This window comes from Papio anubis, chromosome 12 (genome assembly GCF_008728515.1).
Source record: "Papio anubis isolate 15944 chromosome 12, Panubis1.0, whole genome shotgun sequence".
Lineage (NCBI taxonomy): Eukaryota > Metazoa > Chordata > Mammalia > Primates > Cercopithecidae > Papio > Papio anubis.
Window position 1 is genome coordinate 106,481,120 of NC_044987.1, and position 24,931 is coordinate 106,506,050.

General features: G+C 38.7%; 2 protein-coding genes across 4 annotated transcripts; both read left to right on the forward strand.

Annotated features, from left to right (window-relative positions):
- The first annotated feature begins 2,906 nt into the window (after positions 1 to 2,906).
- LOC101010024 (olfactory receptor 4C13) lies at positions 2,907 to 8,580 on the forward strand. Its single transcript, XM_031653551.1, is given in 3 exon segments — positions 2,907 to 4,153; positions 6,287 to 7,164; positions 7,166 to 8,580. Coding segments are annotated over 2 exon segments (930 nt in total). The 5' UTR covers positions 2,907 to 4,153; positions 6,287 to 6,315; the 3' UTR covers positions 7,247 to 8,580.
- Positions 8,581 to 17,674: 9,094 nt separating this feature from the next.
- On the forward strand, positions 17,675 to 23,960 carry LOC101006997 (olfactory receptor 4C45). 3 transcript variants are annotated; one of them, XR_004177547.1, is made up of 3 exons: positions 17,675 to 18,911; positions 20,744 to 20,799; positions 23,519 to 23,960. XR_004177547.1 is itself a non-coding variant. In XM_031653552.1 (2 exons), the coding sequence occupies exon 2, from the start codon at positions 20,894 to 20,896 to the stop codon at positions 21,821 to 21,823; it is 930 nt and encodes a 309-aa protein (XP_031509412.1). In that variant the 5' UTR covers positions 17,675 to 18,911; positions 20,867 to 20,893; the 3' UTR covers positions 21,824 to 22,224. The 3 variants fall into 3 exon arrangements, 1 of the variants encoding a protein (XP_031509412.1); XR_004177546.1 differs by lacking the exon at positions 20,744 to 20,799 and adding an exon at positions 20,867 to 21,008; XM_031653552.1 differs by lacking the exons at positions 20,744 to 20,799; positions 23,519 to 23,960 and adding an exon at positions 20,867 to 22,224.
- Positions 23,961 to 24,931: the final 971 nt, after the last annotated feature.

Sequence of the window (24,931 nt, forward strand, 5' to 3'; positions counted from 1 at the left end):
GCAGAAACCTTGCAGGCCAGGAGAGGGTCAGATAATATATTCAAAGTGCTGAAAGAGAAAGAAAGAGAACTGTCAACACAGAATACTCAGCAAAACTGTTCAGAAATAAAAAAGAAATAAAACTTTCCCAAACATAATCTGAGGGAGTTCATCACCACTGGACCTGCCTTAAAGGGAATACTAAAGGAAATTCTTCATGCTTAAAACAAAAGTGAGCTGAAATGAAAGGACACTAACTAACAACATGAAAACATATGAAAGCATAAACTCATTGGTAAAGATACACTATTCTAACTCTATAGTAGCCTAGAAATAAACCCATATACATCTATTAACTCATCTTTAACAAAGGTGCCAAGAACACACAGTAGGAGGAAGAAGAGTCTCTTCAATACATGGTGCTAGAAAAACTGAATATCCACAAACAGAAGAATGAAATTTGACCCTTATCTCAGAACCATATACCAAAAGCAAATGAAAATGGATTGAGACCTTAAATGCAATACCTGAAACTATAAGGTCAGTAGAAGAAAACAGGAGAAAGAAAATTTTTATTTTGGTCTGGGCAATGATATTTTAATATGATACCAAAAGCACAGGTCACAAAAGCAAAAATAAATGAGTAGTATTGCATCAAATGAAAAGCTTCTTCACAGCAAAGGAAACAATCAACAAAGTGAAAAGGCAATCTGGGGAATGAGAGAAAATATTTGCAAACCATGTATATGATTAGGAGTTAATATCCAAAATACAAAAGGAGCACATACCACTCAATAGCAACAAAATTAAAAATGGACAAAGAATGAGAATAAACATTTCTCAAAAGAAAATATATGTGTCCAACCAGTATATGAAAAGATACTCAATATCACTTATTATTAGAGTAATGCAAATCAAAATCACAATGAAATATCACCTCACACATGTAGGATAGCTACGTCAGAAAAAAAGATAAATGTTAGTGAAGAAGTGGAGGAAAGAAAACCCTTGTGCACAGTTGGCAAGAATGTAAATTGGTACAGCCATTGGGAACACAGTATAGAGGTTCCCCCCAAAATTAGAAAGCTTCTGATCCAGCAATCTCACGTCTGGTTGTATATCCAAAGAAAATGAAATCAGTATCTTGAAAAGATACCTGTATTCCATGTTTATTGGAGTATTATTCACAATACAAAGATATAGTAACAACCTAACTGCCTGTTGGAAACTTAATGGATAAGAAAAGTGATTTTATATATATGTATAAATATTATTCAGCATTAAAAGAAAAGAAATTCTTGAAAAAAACTACTTTAAAGTTCATATGGAACCAAAAAAGAGCCCGCATTGCCAAGACAATCCTAAGTCAAAAGAACAAAGCTGGAGTCATCACGCTACCTGACTTAACACTATACTACAAGGCTACAGTAACCAAAACAGTATGGTACTGGTACCAAAATAGAGACATAGACCAATGGAACAGAACAGAACCCTCAGCAATAATACCACAGATCTACAACCATCTAATCTTTGACAAACCTGACAAAAACAAGAAATGGGGAAAGGATTTCCTATTTAATAAATGGTGCTGGGAAAACTGGCTAGCCATATGTAGAAAGCCGAAACTGGAACCCTTCCTTAAACCTTATACAAAAATTAATTCAAGATGGATTAAAGACTTAAATGTCAAACCTAAAACCATCAAAACCCTAGAAGAAAAACCCAAGAAGAAAAACCCTAAAACCATAAAAACCCTAGTAGGCAATACATTCAGGACATAGGGGTGGGCAAAGACTTCATGTCTAAAACACCAAAAGCAATGGCAACAAAAGCCAAAATTGACAAATGGGATCTAATTAAACTAAAGAGCTTCTGCACAGCAAAAGAAACTACCATCAGAGTGAACAGGCAACCTATAGAATGGGAGAAAATTTTTGCAATCTACCTATCTGACAAAGGGCTAACATCCAGAATCTACAAAGAACTTAAACAAGTTTACAAGAAAAAATCAAACAACCCCATCAAAAAGTGGGCAAAGGATATGAACAGACACTTCTCAAAAGAGGACATTTATGCAGCCAACAGACACACGAAAAAATGCTGATCATCACTTGCCATCAGAGAAATGCAAATCAAAACCACAATGAGATACCATCTCAGACCAGTTAGAATGGCGATCATTAAAAAGTCAGGAAACAACAGGTGCTGGAGAGGATGTGGAGAAATAGGAACACTTTTATATTGTTGGTAGGACTGTAAACTAGTCCAACCATTATCAAAGACAGTGTGGCGATTCCTCAAGAATCTAGAACTAGAAATATCATTTTAGGCCAACCAGCCATCCCATTACTGGGTACATACCCAAAAGGATTATAAGTCATGCTGCTGTAAAGACACATGCACAAGTTTACATTTATTACAGCACTATTCACAATAACAAAGACTTGGAATCGGCAAATGTCCATCAATGACAGACTGGATTAAGAAAATGTAGCACATATACACCATGGAATATATGCAGCCATTAAAAGAGGATGAGTTCATGTCCTTTGTAAGGGACATAGATGCAACTGAAACCATCATTCTGAGCAAACTATCACAAGGACAAAACCAAACACTGCATGTTCTCTCCTCACTTGGGTGGCAATTGAACAATGAGAGAACACTTGGACACAGGGTGGTGATCACCGCCACACACGAGGGGCCTGTTATTGGGGTGGGGAAGGGGGAGGGATAGCATTAGGAATACCCAATGCAAATGATGATGAGTTAATGGATACAGCACCAACATGGCATGCCACATGTAACAAACCTGGACGTTGTGCACATGTACCCTAGAACTTAAAGTATAATAATTTAAAAAGAAAAGAAATTCTTCCATTTGCAGAAACATGGATAAATCTGCAGGACATTATGCTAAACAAAATAAGCCAGGCACAGAAAGACAAATATTGCATGTCATCACTTATGTGTAAAAGCTAAAATAATAAAACTCATAGAAACAGTGAATAGTATGGGGGTTGTGAGGGGCTAGAGCAGGGAAAAATGGGAATGTTGGTCAAGCTGTATAAAGTTGCATTTATGTAAAATAAGTTGCAGAGCTAAGGTACAGCAAGGTGACTATAGTTATTACTACAGTTTTGTATATAGTACAGTAGATTTAAGAAGGTAGAGCTTAAATTTCTCACCAACCAATAAAAATGATTAACTATATAAGGTGATGAGCATGTTAATTATGTTGATTATGGTGATCATTACCCAATGTACACATATATAAATCATCAAGTAGTACACCTTGAATATAAAAATTTTTTGTCAAATATACCTCAATAAAGTAGGAGGAGGGAAAGAAAAAGAGCATTTGGAATCAAGTCCTTTAAAATGGCTGCCATTAATTTCGTACCCTCAGTACTCTAGATCTCAAGCAATCAATAACATTTTTCCAAAAAAGGTTTTATATTAGATGAAAAAACAGCAGCTCTTTCTGTAGCATGAGTCAACAGGGAAACTACATGAGGTGCCCACTCTGGAATTATGCCACCTTGCCATTTAGGTGGCATTCAGCTTTCTTAGAAACCTGGGTTCAGATAGGAAAAAGGGACTCTCACAGGCTTAAGTTTTAAATATAGAGAATTCAGTTCCCCATTCAGGATGGGCACTTTTCAAACATGTCTCTCCAGGATACCTGCTTCTAAGACAAAGTCTTTCCATCAAGGGAGATAATTAATTCCTGGGAGAGAAAGCAACAGCTACGAGACAAGGTCTCTGAATCTTTGTAGAAACCTCTTTAAATACACACGCAGTACAAGGTAAAAATGGTTTGTTTTTGTTGTTGTTCACATCTCCAGAGCAAGATTCATCATGAGCTGAGTGACTCATTTAAATGTATTTCCTCCACACTTTCTTCATCTTGCCCTAAGGGGACCAGAGCCATGTCAAGAAGAGCAGTTTTTTGTGAAAATGTTCAGAGGCTTTAGGCTAGAAGAAAATATTTAGACTTACAAACAGACTTTCTTAACAACTGTTGATTTGATGTTGAATCACCTGAATAAGCTCTTTTGAAGTGTGAAATACCTTTCACATTGAAACTTACTTATTCCAAGAAAAGATAATTTCAAATAAGATTGTGTCTGGGCACCCCTAAACATCATTAAGATCATCAAGGACTACTAAGGTAAGTTTTTCAGTAGTACTGAAGCTTATCAAAGATTGTTACTTTCTATATATGGTAATCAGTATTTTTCAACACTTTTCAAATAGAGTAATAGAGTCTTGCATTCTCACTCCATTCTTCAAAAAGTAGTTGGTAAATATCATTAACCTAATTTGACAGTTGAAATATTTGAGGCTTACAGAGATTAAGCAATGTATAGAACCCATCTCTCTGATATCACGTACCATACTTTTGCCATGAGACACCTCCTTAGTGAATGAGATAAGTTATGAGGACTAAAACAAAATTTAAACACACTTCACACACACAAAAGATGTAAATATAAATATTAAATGGCAAATCATCAGCTGATTAGTCCAAGCACCAACATGAAGAAGCTTTCCTGGGATCACTTGCTATGAATAATATAAATCCCTGTAGCTTCTTGAAAAGGAAAATTGGAGATCTTTCTTTGTGAGCTTAACACATGGTCAAATGTTTCTCTGTATTGTATTGATCACACTGTCAATTTATCGTGCCTCCTAGGCTTATACAGCCATAAAAATAAATGAAAGTCCTGTGTATGTCCCTCACAGTAGGGTAGATATATTCATATATGTTCTCTCAATTAATTCTCATAACAGTATGTGAGGTGAATATTATTCTTACCATTTTATGGATGATAAGATTAAGATGTAAGGTGCCAAGAAATATACCCCAGTTAAAAGAAGTTATAGGTGGAAAAACAAGGATTCTAATCTGGTCTTTCTGATTCTCAAACTAACACCCTTAACTATTGTGATAATGATTTTTCACACTTTGCAGAAGATTCTGGCCAGGGTCCCATGCTTTGGAAGGGGGTTGAGAAGGAATGGATAGTGCTGACATAGAGACTAAGCAAAAACAGCCCTTCAATGAATGTAATACCACATTTTTCTTAATATTTAGGAGTTTCAATATATCATTGTGTGTGTGTGTCTGTCTGCTGATGAAGTTGCTTCATATAAACTTGTCTCTGAAGTAGTATTAATTATAAAAATTATGGCCATATCAAAGGGAAATTACCAGTTCAACATTGTTTATTGTAACAATATAAAGCGTGAGTTAAGACTTTGGAGGGAAAAAATTAACAAGCATAATCTGAAACTTAATATTGGGTCCAGCCTTGATTATCTGCTCAATCTTGGGAGGAACCTTAATTTCTCTGTGCTTCTGTTTCCTAATGAGTAAAATAAGTATAAAAAGACAATAGTAACTAATACATAGGTTTTCGGTGAGGATTAAATAAGCAAATGTCTGTAAAAGCACTTGAAACACGCTATGTTCAGTAAATATTAGTTAATATTAACACTATAACTACTAATATTTGTCACTGAGATTGTGTCCTCATCTGTAAAATTGATAAAATGAGATCATGTGTGCAAAGCACATTCTACAATGTCATGCTCATAGCAATTATTCAAAGGTGTATATTACTAGCTATAATAAAGTTAATAGGACTTAGACAATAGATTGTGAATTCTTTTATAGCAGCTCTTATATTCTTTCTTTACATTTTCATCACAAATGCACTGTTGTTCTTATGTCAACTACTCTAAATAGTCTGCTAAGTAAGTTCCATTATCTGGATTCCAGTTCCTTACTGGATCTCAGCCCACATCATAAAAAACACACAAAGACCTTCACTAGAGATATATCCCAAGAATTCCCCTTCTTCAGATTCCTCTGTATCATTTCACTCATACTGTGTGTAACATTTCACATTTCATTATTTTCTTTAAAAAAAAAAAAAAAAAAAAAAGCAAATTTTGAACTTTGCATTCATGTGCTTTACATACATATACTATAATCTTTTCAGGCTTAGTTGCCACTATGTGTGCAATCATTCAACTTTCAGTCATTTCAGATGATTAAATATTCACAGATGGTCTCCTGCCTGTGTGCCACGAAAGTTTCTTATGTCAAAACTCTTAGCACATTCTTCACCAGGGAGGCAATTTGAGTAAACTTCCAAAACTCAAAACTTTTTTCCTATCTCAGAAAAAATCCTCAAATCACAACCCAGTAGAACCCAAGAATTTATTATATTACATATTACAATAGAGAAGTATAACAAATTTAAAGATGTATTAATAAAAATTGTTTTCTTTTCAGGTAATATAATTAACCATCATTTGAAATACATGGCGAATAGAAACAATGTGACAGAGTTTATTCTACTGGGGCTTACAGAGAACCCAAAAATGCAGAAAATCATATTTGTTGTGTTTTCTGTCATCTACATCACCACCATGACAGGAAATGTGTTCACTGTGGTCACCATAATTGCCAGCCCATCATTGAGGTCTCCCATGTACTTTTTCCTGGCCTATCTCTCCTTTATTGATGTCTGCTATTTCTCTGTCAATGCCCCTAAGCTGATCACAGATTCACTCTATGAAAAGAAAACTATCTCATTCAATGGATGTATGATTCAAGTCTTTGGAGAACATTTTTTCGGAGGTGTTGAGGTCATCCTACTTACTGTAATGGCCTATGATCGCTATGTGGCCATCTGCAAGCCCTTGCACTATACCACCATCATGAAGCAGTGTGTGTGTAACCTGCTAGTGGGAGTGTCATGGGTAGGAGGCTTTCTTCATGCAACCATACAGATCCTCTTCATCTTCCAATTACCTTTCTGTGGTCCTAATGTCATAGATCACTTTCTGTGTGATCTAAACCCTCTGCTCAATCTTGCCTGCACGAATACCCACACTCTAGGACTCTTCGTTGCTGCCAACAGTGGGTTCATATGCCTGTTAAACTTTCTCTTGCTCCTAGTCTCCTATGTGGTCATACTGTACTCCTTAAGGACCCACAGCTTAGAGGCAAGGCAGAAAGCCCTCTCTACCTGTGTCTCCCACATCACAGTTGTCATCTTACTCTTTGTGCCCTGCATATTTGTGTACACGAGACCTCCAGCTACTTTACCCATTGATAAAGCAGTTGCTGTATTTTACACTATGATAACTCCTATGTTAAACCCCTTAAATCTACACCTTGAGGAATGCTCAGATGAAAAATGCCATTAGGAAATTGTGTAGTAGGAAAGTTATTTCAAGTGTCAAATAAGTGTGACTGGAGCCCAACACGATTCAACTGAGGCAAGGGTCAAAAGGACATTTTGGGTAATGTCAGCAAGGAATACTGATTGGATAAATAAAATAATTAACCACTATGGTCAATACATTATGCCTTGAGGGGAGTCAAAATGGGTTCAAGAAAAAGGAGAAAACCTAACCATGTATTATTCTCACAAACTGGGAAAATTCTACCAATTTGGGGCTTCGTTTCACTAGCTTCATCCATATGTATGAAACTCATAGGCCTTCCTTCTAATAAATGTAAAATAAGTAATAAATATATCTATATTAAGTAATAATGTCCATAAAAAACTGAGGGAGGCATTACTCTTATCCCCATTTACCAAAGAGGAAACTGAGAGAAGGGGACAGTGTCAAAATAGAAATACCAAATAGACAGTAACCAGAATCTCACTGATTTCCCAAACCATGTGCTTAACTACCATGATACCCTGCCAGGCAATGATGACAGAAAAATCAGATCATCATAACAGCTATCATTTATTGAGATAGGGACTATGCCAGACACATTGTATATGTTAGTTCATTAACTAAAAATATAACTTTTTCATTAATAATTGTTTCATTTTTATATCTCAAAATTGATGGCCTTTGTTTTCTGAAACATTATGCTATCTAACTACTTCAGGGCTATAAAAGCAAAGAACTATTTAGCATCTGATGGGTAAACAATGAAGTTTATACCATGATTCCAAATGTCCTTGTAGGCTTCAGAACCATTTTGTATTGCTCACGTTACTCTTTTTATACTGATAATCGACCAGAAAGAGTGATGGTTCAAATAAAGAAGATGTTTTAATATCAAGGAGAAATTTCTATTTATTAAATATACAGTTATACTCCATAAAATACTTGACTGATAGATAACAATAGTTCCTACAAGGTACCATGTCTGGTATACCATAAACATAGAATCAATGAATAAAAGGATTAATGAAAATGAATAAATTCAATAAAATATAAAGCAAAAGTAGTAGTGGAGGCTAGGACAGTTTTTTCTACCTTCAAACTAAGAATTCTGGTTGGACCTCACAGGGAAACTACATTTTTTCACTCTTATTGAAACAATGAGAAAGAAATTGAAACTGCATTCTCAGCATATGAACATATAGTTTATCTTAATATTTTTCCTACCCCCAGTAAGATTTTATTATCTTATGTATATGGGCTCTTTATATTTTTCTATTAATCAGTTTGCTTTTTGGTAACATTTCCATATTAAAAGCTGTTTTGTTTGTTGTTTTTTGTTTTTTGATTTTGACATGCAGTCTCTCTCTGTTGCCCGGCTAGAGTACAGTGGCACGATCTTGGCTCACCACAACCTCCACCTCCCGGGTTCAAGCAATTCTCCTGTCTCAGCCTCCCGAGTAGCTGGGACTACAGGAACCTGCCACAATGCCTGGCTAGTAGAGATGGGGTTTCACCATGTTGGCCAGGATGGTCTTGATCTGCTGACCTAGTGATCTGCCCACCTCAGCCTCCCAAAGTGCTAGGATTACAGGTGTGAGCCACCACACCCAGTCTAAAAGCTGTTTTTCAAATCGTATAGCGACACACAAAGCAGTTTCAGGATAACTGTATTCCAGGTGTTCCTTGCATTCTTTATTCCTTAATCAACAAATAGTTTTTATCCCCAGGAATGTATCAGGCACATCGATAGTTCCTGGGGCTTAGTGGTGAATAAAGAGAAACCAGGGTCCTCTTTTCACAAAAGTTAGGATCCTCTGAGAGACTTCAAGAAGAGAACAGAGAATTACAACATAAGACTATCAATAGTAAGAGCATGGAATTACAGAGTGCTGTGAAAGCATGTTAGAAGGACACACAACAAAGACCTAGGAGATCTAAAAAGAATTCCTAGATGAAAAGACATCAAAAACAGAAGCTGACCAGGCACAGTGGCTCACGCCTGTAATCCCAGCACTTTGGGGGGCCAACGAGGGCAGATTACCTGAGGTCAGGATTTCGAGACCAGCCTGGCCAACATGGCGAAACCCTGTCTCTACTAAAAATACAAAAATTAGCTGGGCGTGGTGGTGCATGTCTGTAGTCCCAACTACTTGGGGGGCTGAGACAGGAGAATCACTTGAACCTAGGAGGCAGACGTCGCAGTGAACCAAGATCTCGCCACTGCACTCCAGCCTGGCTGACAGAGCAAGACTCTGTCTCAAAAAAGAAAAAAAAAAGGAAGCCAAACGGAGAAAAGGAATCAGCAGAATGAGTGGGCATAAGGTTGAGCTAAGAGTGCGTCTATGAGAGGGAATAAGTAACAAAGGCCAGAAGATGAGAAAGAGTAAGCAGGAAACCCAAACAATTCAATATGACTGTAATTATCAATTTATCTATTCATTCAACAATTATTTATTGAACCCCACTGTGTGCCAGAGTAGGACACTGAGATTGTAAAAGGGAAAATACAAGACATAAAGCTGGAAAGTAGGACGTTTTGTAAGATCAAAAAGGGTCTCATAATTGTGTTAAAACTAAATACTAAGTACCACGGAGAACATAGTGAAAGTACTTTTAAACTAGCAAGAAACGTATTTGGATTTGTTTTGGGAATGATAACTCTAGCTACAGTATGGGAAATGGATTGAAGGGTCAAGCCTCCCAAGAGAAGAGCAATTAGGAGGTAATTATAATGATTTAGGTGTGGATAAATGGGGGTCTGAACTTTGGTGACTCCCAAGAGATACCGAGTGTTAGGGACACTGTTGCATCCAACTCAAATGCCCTTTGCCTGGTAAGTGAACTCCTGCCCCACCTGCTATGTCTGGGCTGCTAACAGCTCACAGTACCACCCTTCCCTGGACAATTGCACCACAGAAAATGGGAGGTGCCACACCCAGAAGATTATGCCCACCGTCAGGGCCCAGCAGTGGCCAATGACTAACAGACATGAAAGTTTAAAAGGTTGTTGTAATACAGTGTATCCTCCGGAGCTTCAGTGGCTCCAGACTCAAGGCAGACTTCAGTTGAGACCACATCTGAAGCCAGACTCCAGTTGAGATCATGTCCTTTCTTCCCTCTACCATAACTAGCTTCCCTTAACCCCTTTTCCTTATAAGTCACTTTTGTGAAAATTCTCATCTCAGATCTGCATCTAAGAAACCCAAACTAACACAGAGCAATAGAGACAGTTTAAGATACATTAATGAATTTTAAGGAAAAGAACTTGATACAGGATGAAGATTAGAGAGAAAAGAGTCATGGATGAAACTCCGTTTCTGCTTCAGAAGGAGGATACTGAGATGGAACAGAGAAAAGATGAACCTGCTTTGCCAGCTGAAGAGGCCTCCCCACCTCTAGTAGAACCTTCCCTTCACCCTTAGTGGAAGAAACCTCTTCACCCCCACTGAAGGTTTAACCTCACATTGCCTAAGGAAATTGTATGTCCTTCCCTGAAGCAGTTTCCCAGCAAAACAATGTTGATTTCCCTCAAGACCCATCTTCATCATCCCTCTTTGCTTCTAGACCATAACTAGACTCAAGGTTAAACTCAGCTGTGTAAGGTTAAGCTGTGGTGTGGCAGATGGCATCTGAACTCACTCCCAGAAGATGATAAACGTTAACTTCAGAACAAATCAAGAAAACTTGATTTGAATGCAGATAAAGCAATGTCCTTCCCTAAAAAGTCTTGAGTTTATCACACAGTTTCAGTCAGGTTAGCTGAAGGTGGATTAGTAAGGGAGTGGGGAAAGAGAAAACAGATGTAGGATTATTCTATTTATCTCTAAGTGCTCATGGAACATACACACAATAGAAAATACGCTGGGCCACAGTACAAGATTCAATACATTTCAAAGGACTAAACCATACAGAACACATATCTGATAATAGTAGGCTTCAACTAAAAATTTATAACAAAAATATAACTAAACATCCCCCAATTATTTACAAATCAAGCAACACAATTCTAAATTATTCATATATTAAAGAAGTGCCAATGAAAATTTTTTAATGAATTTTAACTGAAAGGCAGTAAAACAAAAAAAATACTAGATGCAGCTAAAGAATTGCTCAGATGCTGCAATAAAGACACATGCACATGTATGTTCATTGTGGTACTATTCACAATAGCAAAGACTTGGAATCAGCAAATGTCCATCCCAGTGACAGATTGGATTAAGAAAATGTGGCACATATACACACCAAAGCTGAATACTATGCAGCCATAAAAGGATGAGTTTGTGTCCTTTGTAGGGACATGGATGCAGCTGGAAATACATCATTCTTAGCAAACTATCACAAGAACACAAAACCAAACACGCATGTTCTCGCCATGATTGGGAACTGAACAATGAATCACTTGGACTCAGGAAGGGGGAACATCACACACCGGGGCCTATTATGGGGGAGGGAGGGAGGAATTGCACTGGGAGTTATACCTGATGTAATGACGAGTTGATGGGTGCTGACGAGTTGATGGGTGCAACACAGCAACATGGCACAAGTATACATATGTAATAAACCTGCGTTATGCACATGTACCCTAGAACTTAAAGTATATATAAAAAAAGAAATATATAGCTTTAAATGCAAGTATTAGAAAATAAAAACGATTAAAGGAAATGAACTAAGCTTTCATCTCCAGAAGCTAGAAATAGTAGAGCAAAATAAATGCATAAAATGTGGTATAATATGTATAGTAAGTAGAAGACAGATATACTTGAAATAAAATTAATTTAAAAATAGCGAAAATACATAAAGACAAAGGTGGGTTTTGTGTAAAAATTAGTAAAACTAATGTCCTTAGCAAAATGGGTTTTAAAATATAAGAAAAAAAACAAATTATGAGAATCGGCAATGAAAAGGCTATGCTGTAGATTCTACAGATCTTAACAAGATAATAAAAGGACATTACAAATGAATTTTGCTAATGTCCTTGCCAGTTAGAAAGGAATGGACCTCTGCTTTGAAAAACACAGCTTTCTATTTTTTGTCATTCAAAAATGTCTGTAAAAACAATATTTCGATTGAATAAAGGAATTATATGCATCCTCCATATGCAAAGAGTCTTACAATTTAATTAGAAATGATTCATCTACAAAATGGGCTAAGGACAAGAACAATTTCCAAAGGAAGAAGAATGAATGGTCAATAAACATATGAAAAAACTTTCAACTTTGTTAGTAACCAGAAAAATGCAAATTTAAAATATTTTGTACTAAGCAACTTTTAATTTTTATTGACAACTAATAATTGTACATATTTATGGGGTAAATAGTGATGTTTTGATACATATATAGTGATTAATTCAGGGTAATTAGCATATCCATTATCTCAGACATTTATCATTTATTTGGAAAAACAACTTTCTAAACACACACATACATACACACACACACATACACAAACACACAAGCAAAACCTGAATAACATACATGTGCTAAATTCGCTCTTGAAAAATTTTCTCCTGACTTCTCCCAAAAATATCAAGATTACATCCCATGTAGCTTTATCAGTGAATTCTACATTTCACTCTTAAAAAATACTACCAATTTTATGTCAACATTTTCAGGGATTAGAGAAAATGAAAAAGGGCATTACAAGAAAAAATATCAGATAAATATCTCTCATTAACACAGACAAAAATTCTAAACCCAACATTTAGCAAATAAAATACAGCCATATATAAAAATAATAATGTATCATGAGCAAGTAAGTTTTGTCCCAGGAATGAAATGTTGTTTTCACATTCAAAATCAATTCATGGCCACATGTGGTGGCTCATGCCTGTAATCCCAGCACTTTGGGAGGCTGAGGTGGGCAGATCGCTTGATCTTAGGAGTTCAAGACCAGCTGGGGCAAAATACTGAGACCCCCATCTATACCAAAAAAAAAAAAAAAAGTTTAATTAGCTTGGTGTGGTGGCATGCACCATAGTTCTAGCTACTTGGTAGGCTGAGGTGAGAGGATCGCTTGAGCCCAGGAAGTTAAGGCTGCAGTGATTGGCGACTGTGTCACTGCCCTCCAGCTTGGGCAACTAAGTGAGATCCTGTCTCAAAAAAAAAAAAATCAATCCATATAATTCATTGCATGAACAAAATTAAGTAGAAAAAAAAATGTGATCAATTCAATAAATAGAGAAGAAACTTGATAAGATTTAACATACGTTCATGATTTTTAAAAAGTTTAAGAAAACTAGGAATAGAACTTCTGCAGTAGGATAAAGCCTATTAACAAACATCCTACAGACAACATTGAACATTGTACTTAATGAGGAAATACTAAAAACTTTCTCTGAGAGTCCGGAACAATGCAAAACTATCCATTATAACTACATCTATTCCACACTGTGCTGGAGAATCTAACCAGGGCAATAAGGCAAAGGAAAGAAATAAGTGGCATTTATAAAAATGACTAGGACAAATTTTAAACTGTCATTATTTGCATACAATAATTTGTGTGTAGCAAATCAAAATTTATAAACTATTAAAACGAATACATTTATGAGATACTACATGGTATTAAAAAATTTACAATTAAAAAATATGCAACTACAAGATGACTGACTAGATTCAGATGGGGTGCACCTCTTCCACAGAGCAGAACCAAAATATCAAATAGATATTCATACTTTAAATAGATCGTCTGAGAAAGAGCACTGAATTCAACAAAGAGGCAACAGGAGACACTGAGGGTGAAGGAAGGAAGGAGACATAGGGCTGCCTGTTTGGGGTTGCTAGGAGACAAGAGCTGCCCCAGACCCAAAGAAGGGGGAAGTGAAGGAACCCCAGAGCTCCACATTCTTGCTGCAGACTTCTACAATCCTAGCTACAGGAGAGTCCCTCAACCCCCATAGGCCTCCAGACTGGCATAGACAGCTGTCTGGAGATCATGCACAGGTGCTTCTCAAACTTACATGGCGTCTCATAGACTTCCAACACTGGGCAGCTGGAGCATGGTGCCATTCTGGGAGCCCATTACCCAAGGATCTCTGTCCAGCCCTGAGGCTGCCCCTACCACTGCTGGCCGTTGGGCCAGGTAGTGAGAGAGCCAGGTGCTCTCACGTGCTTGCCTCAAGGAGGTTCCACTGCTTCTACTGTGGGACTGAGGTCATTTGGACCACATACCCATGCCAGTCTCGCCAGGCGCCCTGCTAGCCATTCCTATGGAGAGAGGACCACCCTTCCAAGAGTGGCAGGCCCACATTTGCAGCCACTGTTGCCCTACCTGAGTGTTCCTCTCCGGTGGCCCGGGACAGCTTGCCCTCCATCCCACATCCAGAACTTGTCCAGGGACCCCGAGGACAAGGCTGTTGGCCTGGTCCTATCCTGCACAATTCAAGCATGTCATCCAGGAGCATGGAGATGAGATCTGTGATCTGCTCTGATGTGATCTGGAGCCCCAGAGTCAGAGTGAGAGGAGAGTGTGAGGGTGTGGAGTTCATTCTGTGGCACAGGAGCTGGAGTGCATACTCCCTTCATAGGACCAGGCCAGGAAGAGTGTGGCTGGTTCCAGGTTTTACCTGCCCAGAAAGGGAGTTTCATGGCCTGGGTAGGCTTTGACATCTGAACCCAGATAACTTAGGATGGGCCTAGTGGTTCTAGCCAGCTGCTGGTGGCCTGATGCTGTAGGGAAACCCATGGGGTTGGAGGTTTGGGGAAGGAGCAGATCCCACTGCCACTTCCAGCTGCTGATTCATGGCCACCCCTCCCCCTAGCATGAAGGTACTTTGATGCAGCAGAAGTGCCTCTGCCCCCTCCCTGGAGGGTTGCCCCAGTAGCCTGAGACCTGACCCCAAACCCACAGCAGAATCAGCACTTGCACCAGCCTTGGAGAGCCTGGTCCATGACTTCCCAGACCCAACCATGCCTGGCTTTGCCCCATCCAACCACTGCAGCAGCAGAGCATGGGACAGGGAGCCCTGGGAGGTCCATGGCCCCACCCCTTACATAGGATACCCAGACCTTCTGTAATGAACAAAATCCAAGGAAAAATCCCACTGCTACTTCTCTCCTGGAAATGCCACCTACTGGCTTGGAAGTCAACCTGCACAGCTTATTAAACTGCCCACACAACTACACAGTGCTCAGCTGGCTCGTATCACAAGTGCCACCTACAGACCTGCAGGTAAAACTAAACAACCCAATACTATCCCTGCTGACAGAAGTCCACAGTGCTGGGGAATAAAATAAGAGACTTCCCCCTGCTGATCTCTGCAGGAGGCAGTGATCCCTCTCACATGCCCAACTGACTGTTGTTACCACCTACAAAAAACAGTATTTGAGAAAACCATTACACTAAGGCTATCATCAAAAAATTCGTAGATTTGGCCCCTTGGAAGTACCCAGAAGCTAAAGGGCCCTACACAATATATCCTACAGTCACACCCTTAAGAAAGGAATAAAGTTCCATCCAAATAAAAGTAAATCCAAAAAGGAACCAGCATTGAATTCTGGGACCATAGGAAAAAAGAGTGTTGTGACACACCCAAAAGATCATACTACCTCTCTAGCAATGGACCCTGCTCCCCATATCCCAGCTGCTCCAGCTTCAACCACAGCTCAAAGGGATCCTAGCACAGCTCTGGTTACCACTCTAGAGAGCACAAGCCATAAGCTTTGGCAGCTTCCATGTGGATTAAGTCTACAGATACACGGAGTACAAGAGTGAAGGTGACTTGGCAGCCTCCATCTACATTTCAGAAAACGTATGAGAAAGCCTAGATGTCCAGGCAGAAGCCTACTGCAAGGGTGGAGCCCTTATAGAGAACCTCTAACAAGGCTCCACACAGAGTCCCTACCAGGGCACTGCCTAGTGGAGGTATAAGAAGGGAGCTGCTGCCTTCCAGAACCCAGACTGGTTGAGCTTGCAACATCAGCATGGAAAAGCCACAGGGCAGAGCAGCCCAAGGCTTTGGGAGCCCACTCCTCACAACAGTGTGCACTGGATGTGGGACATAGAGTCACAGGAGATTATTTGGGAGCTTTAAAGTTTAATGACTGCCTTGCTGGTCTTTGAAATTGCATGGGGCCTATACCCCCTTTCTTTTGGCTGATTTCCCCCTTTTATAAAGGGAATGTTTACCCAATGCCTGTACTACTATTGTTTCTTGAAAGTACATAACCCATTTTGATTTTACAGGCTTGTAGATGGAAGAAACTAATCTTCAGATGAGACTTTGGACTTGAACTTCATACTTTTGAGTTAATACTGGAATGAGTTAAGACTTTGGGGGACTATTGGGAAGGAATGATTGTATTTTGCAGTGTGACAAAAACATGAGATTGAGGGGGACAGAGGTGGAATGATATAGTTTTGATATTTGTCCCCACCCAAATCTCATGTTGAAATATCACCCCCAATGTTGGAGGTGGGGCCTAATGAAAGTTTGGGTCATGGAGGTGGATCCCTCATGACTTAGTGATGTTCTCATGATAGTGAGTGAGTTCTCATGAGACTGGGTTATTTTGAAGTCTGTGGCATCTTCCCCCCACTTTGCTCCTGCTCTGACTGTATGACATACCTGCTCCCACTTCACCTTCCACCATGAGTAAAAGCTTCCTGAGGCCTCCCCAGAAGTCAAGCAGATGCCAATGCTATGTTTGTACAGCCTGAAGGACTGTGAGTCAATTAAACCTCTTTTCTTTATAAATTACCCTGTCCCCGGTATTCCTTTATAGCAATGTAAGAATGGTCTAACACATTCACCATCATAAAAACTTGCAAAAGTATAAAATTTATGAGTCTCATAAAGCAGTTACACAACTGAAACTACAAAGCCACTAGGTAACAATTACCGTTATAACAGAAACAAAAACATATCAATGTCCACTGTTAATGTAAATGATTAAATTTTCCACTTAAAGGATATAGACTGATGGAAGGGATTAAAAAAAAACACATCCAGGCCGAGCCCGGTGGCTCATGCCTGTAATCCCAGCACTTTGGGAGGCTGAAGCAGGTGGATCACCTGAGGTCAGGAGTTCGAGACCAGCCTGGCCAACATGGTGAAACCCTGTTTCTACTAAAAATACAAACATTAACTGGGTGTGATGGCACACATCTGTAATCCCAGCTACTCAGGAGACTGAGGTAGGAGAATCGCTCCAGGACAGTCCATAAGGCCCCATTCTATTGAGAATAGAGGAAAGTTTTGTTTTTGTTTTCTGGTCCCGGACTTTGGGAGTGTGTCAGTTTGTTTTGAAACCAAAAGTTGAGAGCAGAAAAGGTGATTTCATGCAAAGTTGCAGTCAGTTCTTCATCGCCTCAGAAGCTGAAGGAGAGAAGATAGTAGCAGAGCCTTCTTCTAGATGTCTCTATACTCCACCTCTGGATGTCATCATACATGAGTGCTTGGCTGAGTGTCACTGATTCTCAATGGCAATGTGGGAAAGGATGGTACCTACTCCAAGTCACACCATTCTGTCTTGGGGCAGAAAGAAAAAATACATACTCTTGAATTCATCATGAGAACATGTCTTCTCTGTAATCATCCTACAGGAAGTCAGTATCTCTGTCACTTTAAATTGACCAATCTTTGGTAGTTGGAAAACCTGCCATGTAAGTCCCCTGGGTCAGTCATTAATAAAAATCTCACAATCTCCGAGAGTAATCAGACACATGACCTTGAATACCGGCATTCCCCATTCTTCAGAGCAACCATACTACTTAGACCAGACATGGGTTCAGAAAAAAATGTATTCTCTAAACTCTGACCTTTGCCTAAAACCACCCCATATCCTAGGCTAGGCTCAACAATGCCACAATTAACAAAACAGCCCTATAATGAAGGTTTCCAAATCTTATCCTAAACAATAGCCACAGACATGTCTTTAACCCAAGTTCAACTGCATTTCTAAAACCAGCCACTAATGACTTTTGTGGGTGCCAAGTGAGAGGAAATGAAGGACCTGACTATTGCTTTGCTAAACATTCCAGCAAGGCCAATTACTAATCCTCTGGGTACTTGAAACGTCAATGCATTGCCAAATCCTGAAGTCTGTGATAGTCTATTTAAAGATTTCTCTAGAGTCAATGAAGAAAGAATTACAAAAAAGGACCTGTGTGCAAATGATAGCAGCAGAGACAGGAACCAAAAAGATGAAGATGTGTCTGGGGGACACCACTCCTGAGCTTAGTGGGTTTCTAAGAAAACAGAATTGAAAGAAGAACTTGAATCAGAAATAAAAGGAATTCTCTTACCACATTTTTCCGGGACTCAAGAAAGCAAAATTTCATCAGAATAGATTTGAGAAAACAATATCCAATCAGGTGGATTTGATTCACTTATTCATTTTATAGTTGCATTTTCCAAATTTGAAGAATTTTGCATTATTCCTAGTTTTTAATTTGGACTGAATATAGTCCTAAGAGATCTGAAAAATAGATATATTTTGAAGGTTGGCTTATACATTCATAGGAAACCCAGGAAGTGAGTAGACACTAAATCCTAGAGATAATGAAGTTTTCTAACTGAAACAGCTTGTTTTCTTAGTAAATTCAGACTGACAATGGAAAGCAAAATAAACGGAAACGTCAGAATTGAGAGAGCCATCTAGAGAATTCCAACATCCCACTTGTCAGCTGGTAGAGTCTATTTGTGGCCGTGTTCCACGCCTGCAGGAGAAGAAAGCAGTGACCGCACTCAATCTAAAATGGAGGAATCCACAATCAGCTAGATCCAGGTCAGTGAAAACTAAATCTTTTCTCCCAAATTTTAAGCAGATTAACTTGTTTTAGCCAATTTGTTTTCAGTGAAGTAGCCTTTGTCATTACATACCCGACTTAAAGTTTAGTATTTTTCTCTGAAAATGAATTTGGACACACTGACATAAAAATATCAACAGAAAAGTCTATGCATAATGTTGCCAGACCAGGCCGGGCGCGGTGGCTCACGCCTGTAATCCCAGCACTTTGGGAGACCGAGGCAGGTGGATCACGAGGTCAGGAGATCAAGACCACCCTGGCTAACACGGTGAAACCCCGTCTCTACTAAAAATACAAAAAAAATTAGCCGGGCACGATGGTGGGCGCCTGTAGTCCCAGCTACTTGGGAGGCTGAGGCAGGAGAATGGCATGAACCCAGGAGGCAGAGCTTGCAGTGAGCCGAGATCGCGCCACGGCACTCCAGCCTGGGCCACAGAGCGAGACTCCGTCTCAAAAAAAAAAAAAGTTGCCAGACCAGATGCTGCTAAGAACTACTGAAGTCACTTTTAAAATATTATGGTTAACATTTATGTCTCACTGAATGCACTAATTCTGTAGATTTCTGTTTGTCATGCTTGAAATGTTTTTCCCCTTTTCGTGACTTCCATATTGCTACATTGAAGTTAGAATTGGTGAATTAAATCCATTAAGAATGATTAACCGTATAGTCACCATCTACAGAAGCCATGAATAAAGAGGAAGCAACTTAGCAACTGAGTTTTCCTGAAAACCAAAGATATTTTTACTCACCTTTAATGAAGTTCAGAGGTCATGATGCTGACTGATTTCTGTTTCTAGAAATTTTTGAGGAAAACTATGTGGTTACACTTTTGCCAGGGGTTAGGGAAAGAAGGAGAAAAGGGGGAGGAGAAGAAATAAAATATCTTACGTTTTTTTGTAACAACATGTACTTACTCTTGAAGCTCTTGGGATTATTCAAAAATATCTACATTCTTATATATATTCAATGTTTTCAGGTAGCAATACAAATTTCCAGTTGTTTAGCAGTTAGCAATGAAAACTACAAGTTCATCTTAATTGACCAAACTTATGCCAAAAGAGAAAACTGCATTATCTCAGGTGACCCTAACATTTCTGTCTTGCCAATAGAAAACTCAGGGAAAAACATCATGACTCATTTAATTCCATTTGTTAAGATGTGAGTGGGGAAATATATCTAATCCAGTGTATAATTCTACATGTGATAAAAATCCAACCAAGAGGAAAATGTATTTATGAAATATCATTACATTTTATAACTTTGCACCATTTACATAGCCACAATTAAAGATGCAGAAAGAGTGAGCATGAAAAATAAGGGTCATTTATAGGGATGGATGCAACAGTCAGGGATGTTGAATGAATTATCCTCAATGAGTTGTTATTGCGATAGTTACCCAGCATTCCAAAAGAAAAATATCTCCATTTGCAGTTCTGTCTCTATCTGTGTACATGTGCATTTATATGATAGAAAAGGACAATAGATCACAGAACACAGCGGCTTAGATTTAGTAAGGCTTTGCACTTTAGTGTCTAATATGCATATTAGTATCTAATATACATACTGGATTCATATACCCATAAATAACCATAACAAAAGAAAGTATAATTTCAAAACATTTGTTATTGATAAGATTTGTCCTGTCCAAAAATGAAAGAAAGCCGTATGTGAAATTTTAGAGCCAGAAAGGAAGTTTGGAAGTCAATATTTATAACAAGATCTTGTTTTATTGTGGTACTTGTAAGATATTATCACTATTTCATTAATCTATGAATTAGGAGAAATCTAATCTTCTGTTCCTCTTTACAGCTCTGCAAAAGAGTGGCAATGTAGCTCCATCACCCCCGAAAACCAGGACTAAAGAGGTGATGAAATATTTTAGTATTGAATTTAAAATATCATCATTCAGAAATACTGGGTTTTTTTTTTCAGATCGGCCATATACACACAACCTGAGCTATGAAAAACATGAACAATGTAACAGAATTCATCCTGCTGGGCCTCACTCACAATCCAGAACTGCAGAAACTCTTGTTTATTATGTTTTTAATCAGCTACTTGATCACATTGGCAGGTAACCTGCTCATCTCAGTCATCATCTTCATCAGCCCAGCCTTGGATTCCCCCATGTACCTTTTTCTGTCCTATTTGTCCATTATAGATGTTTTCTACTCTTCTTCCATAGCCCCTAAAATGATCTTTGACTTGATCTCTGAAAAGAACACCATATCCTTCAATGGCTGCATGACTCAGCTCTTCGCAGAACATTTCTTTGCGGCAGCTGAGATCATCTTATTAAGTGTCATGGCCTACGACCGCTATGTGGCCATCTGTAAGCCCTTGCACTATGCAACCATCATGAGTCAACCTATGTGTGGATTCCTGATGGGGGTGGCTGGGATTCTGGGATTTGTGCATGGAGGGATCCAGACTTTGTTCATAGCCCAGTTACCATTCTGTGGCCCTAATGTCATCGACCACTTTATGTGTGATTTAGTACCTCTTCTAGAGCTGGCCTGCACAGACACTCACACCTTGGGGCCTCTGATAGCTGCCAACAGTGGATCATTGTGTTTCCTCATTTTTTCCATGCTGGTTGCTTCCTATGTCATCATCCTGTGCTCCCTAAGGACTCATATCTCTGAAGGGCGTCACAAAGCTCTGTCTAGTTGTACCTCTCATATCTTTGTTGTCATCTTATTCTTTGTCCCTTGTTCATACCTGTATCTAAGACCTCTAACCTCCTTCCCCACTGACAAAGCTGTGACTGTGTTTTGCACCCTATTTACACCTATGTTGAACCCTTTAATCTACACCCTCAAAAATAAGCAAGTGAAAAATGTCATTGAGAAGCTCTGGAAGCAAATAATGAAAACTGATAATAAATAAGTCTTATGACACAAACATTTAGGCAAGAATATCTGGTGATATTTTATAGAGATTTATTCTATTTCTTGATCGATGAAACCTGGGACAGTCAATTATCTTATCCTGTCTCCATCAATTTTTATTAGGAGGACATATAGTAGACTACGCTGATATATTCATTAAGGCCCAGTAGTAGTGCCAACAGCCCATGATACTTTTAGGAGCCCTTGAAATGCTTAATTTCTTTAAAAGAAGAAGAAGAAAATGAATATAATCTAAGTACAACTGAATTATATTTCTCTTTATGCCAATATACTCATAAAATACAACTTTTAATACTTTTTATGGAGGAAAGAACTTACAAGGGCAAAATTTCAAGGGCTCACAAATTATATTGTTGTCCTGCTTGTGGGTATGAAACAGATTGACAGCAACATTCTTGACACCTTTCATACCCAGCACTACAGCTAGAATGAAGTTTTATTTTATAAGAGGACAAACAACTATATATGAAAGGGCTAAAAAGAGCATTTTCATGAAAACTTACTTTTAAAAAATTATATCTCCATTCTCTATAGTATACAATTATCTACAAAAAGAATTGAAAGTATTTTTTTTAGACAGAGTCTCGCTCTGTCACCCAGGCTAGAGTATAGTGGCATGATCTTAGCTCACTGCAGCCTCCGCCTCCTGGGTTCAAAAGATTCTCATGCCTCAGCCTCCCAAGTAGCAGGTGTTACAGGTGCACACCACCATGCTCAGCTAATTTTTGTATTTTTAGTAGAGACAGGGTTTCACCATGTTGGCCAGGCTGGTCTCAAACTCCTGAACTCAGGTGATCAACTCACCTTGGCCTCCCAAAGTGCTGGGATTACAGGCGTGCACCACCGCACCCGGCAAGAATTGAAAGTATTATTGACTGGAGCAAAAGAAATAGAATTGATAAATGTAACTGATAAAAATAACAATAAAGTGAAGGCAAAAAAATCTGTACATTAAAATCAGGTTTAGATGCCAGCAAAGGAAAAGAAAGCTCTGAAAACTAAACAGCTGTCATAGGAAATTGTCAGAGACATAGAAATAAGTTTGTGTCATGAAACTGGATGACAGTGATCACAAATCTAGATTATAGAAAAGAATCCATACCATGAATGCAATGAAATGCTAAAAGATTCAGATATAGTCAGATGCTTTGAAGTTAGGGATTAAGAACCTTGGATCAAACAGACTTGATTTCTCACCTGGTCACCGCATTAATTAGCCTTATAAATGTAAGCAAATCGTTTCACCTCTCTACTTGTTCCTTCACCAGTAAAAGGAAAATAACATTACATTTTTTTCTCAATTATGATAATTAAATAATTTAAATGGAAACCATGAGTCAGCTGAAAAGTCATAAAAATTGCTCCCACACTGAATACCCTTCAGGAATGTCACGTGTGCAGCGAACTGCAGTTCCTGACAAACGATAAGAAGAACATCACTACTCTTCTTCAGTCCCCACAGGCACAGCAGGATTCAGTGTCTGTCTCAGACCACTGCATTTCAAAATCTAACATTAATGTCATCCATTTACACATACAGACAGCACAACGGTAGGTTGTTTTCTTACCTAGGACACTTACTGGAGCCAGCAACCAGGTCTTTGGAAATTAAAGTCTATCCCATCACTTACTTTCTCTTCTGAGATGAAAATACTCTTCAATGTCTCTGCAGTTACAAATGAGAGAGCTGGTGGGAGCCACTGGGAGATGCCTGAGCAGAACTAAGTTTAGAAGCTCTGAAGAATGAAAGATCCCATCCTGTTCTGGTCCTCTGAAAGAAGGAGAAAGAAGAGTCAGTGTCAGGGACCAGAAGATCTGTCTCTGTACTGAGCTTGTGGTTCCTGTGGGAGAGCCCAGAAACATGTTTTCAGGAGAGCATTTCTAACCCATGGAGTTGCACATCACCAGATACGGACATTTTCTGTGTTCTCAGGACTTTATATCAGGTCACATCTTGCATACAATGCCTTTTTAAAAATAAATGCATTGTCATAATTTCCTATCAGTGCCTATTTTGTAAATACATGCAAGCAACAGTATGTTTTTTAAAATTAAATGTATCCTTTAAAAATGTAGTTGTATACCATTTGACACAGCAATCTCATTACTGGGTATATAACCAAAGGATTATAAATCATGCTACTATAAAGACACATGCACACGTATGTTTATTGCAGCACTATTCACAACAGCAAAGACTTGGAACCAACCCAAATGCCCATCAGTGATAGACTGGATAAAGAAAATGTGGCACATATACACCGTGGAATACTATGCAGCCATAAAAAAAGGATCAGTTCATGTCCTTTGCAGGGACATGGGTGAAGCTGGAAACCATCATTCTCAGCAAACTAACACAGGAACAGAAAACCAAACACCGCATGTTTTCACCCATAAGTGGGAGCTGAATGATGAGAACACATGGACACAGGGAGAGGAACATCACACAATGGGGCCTGTTGTGGGGTGGGGAGCTAGGGGAGGGATAGCATTAGGAGAAATACCTAATGTAGATGACGGGTTGATGAGTGCAGCAAACCACCATGGCACATGTATACCTATGTAACAGACCTGCACATTCTGCACATGTATCCCAGAACTTAAAGTACAATTTTTTTTAAAATGTAGTTGTAGTTCCCAAGAAAAACAGAATGAGAAATAGGATAATATAAAAACAAGAATAATGCCAATTGTGATAATGATTATAACTAATTTTTATTAAGCACTTTCTGTGAATAAAGTCCTGACCTGAGCACTCACTTTATATTTTATATGTATTGGAAGCAGTGAATTTCTTTTTTTAGCATTTTATCTGACAGATAAAATTGCATGTATTTATCATGTACAACATGATGTTTTAAAATATGTATACATTCTGGAATTGAGGCAGATCAGCAGGACTTGCTTTCCGAGCACCAGTCACAACCCTGCTGGTCAAAGCAGGATGCAGTAAAGAAACTGACTGAAATCAGCTAAAACCAAGATGGCAATGAAAGCGACTTCTAGTCACTCTCGTTGCTCATTATACTCTAACTATAAAGCATTGGCATGCTAAAAGACACTCCCAACAGTGCCCTGACAGTTT

Excerpts from the sequence above, each read along its gene's own strand:
- LOC101006997 (XM_031653552.1), top strand. The coding sequence starts at position 20,894 with ATGAAAAACATGAACAATGTAACAGAATTCATCCTGCTGGGCCTCACT.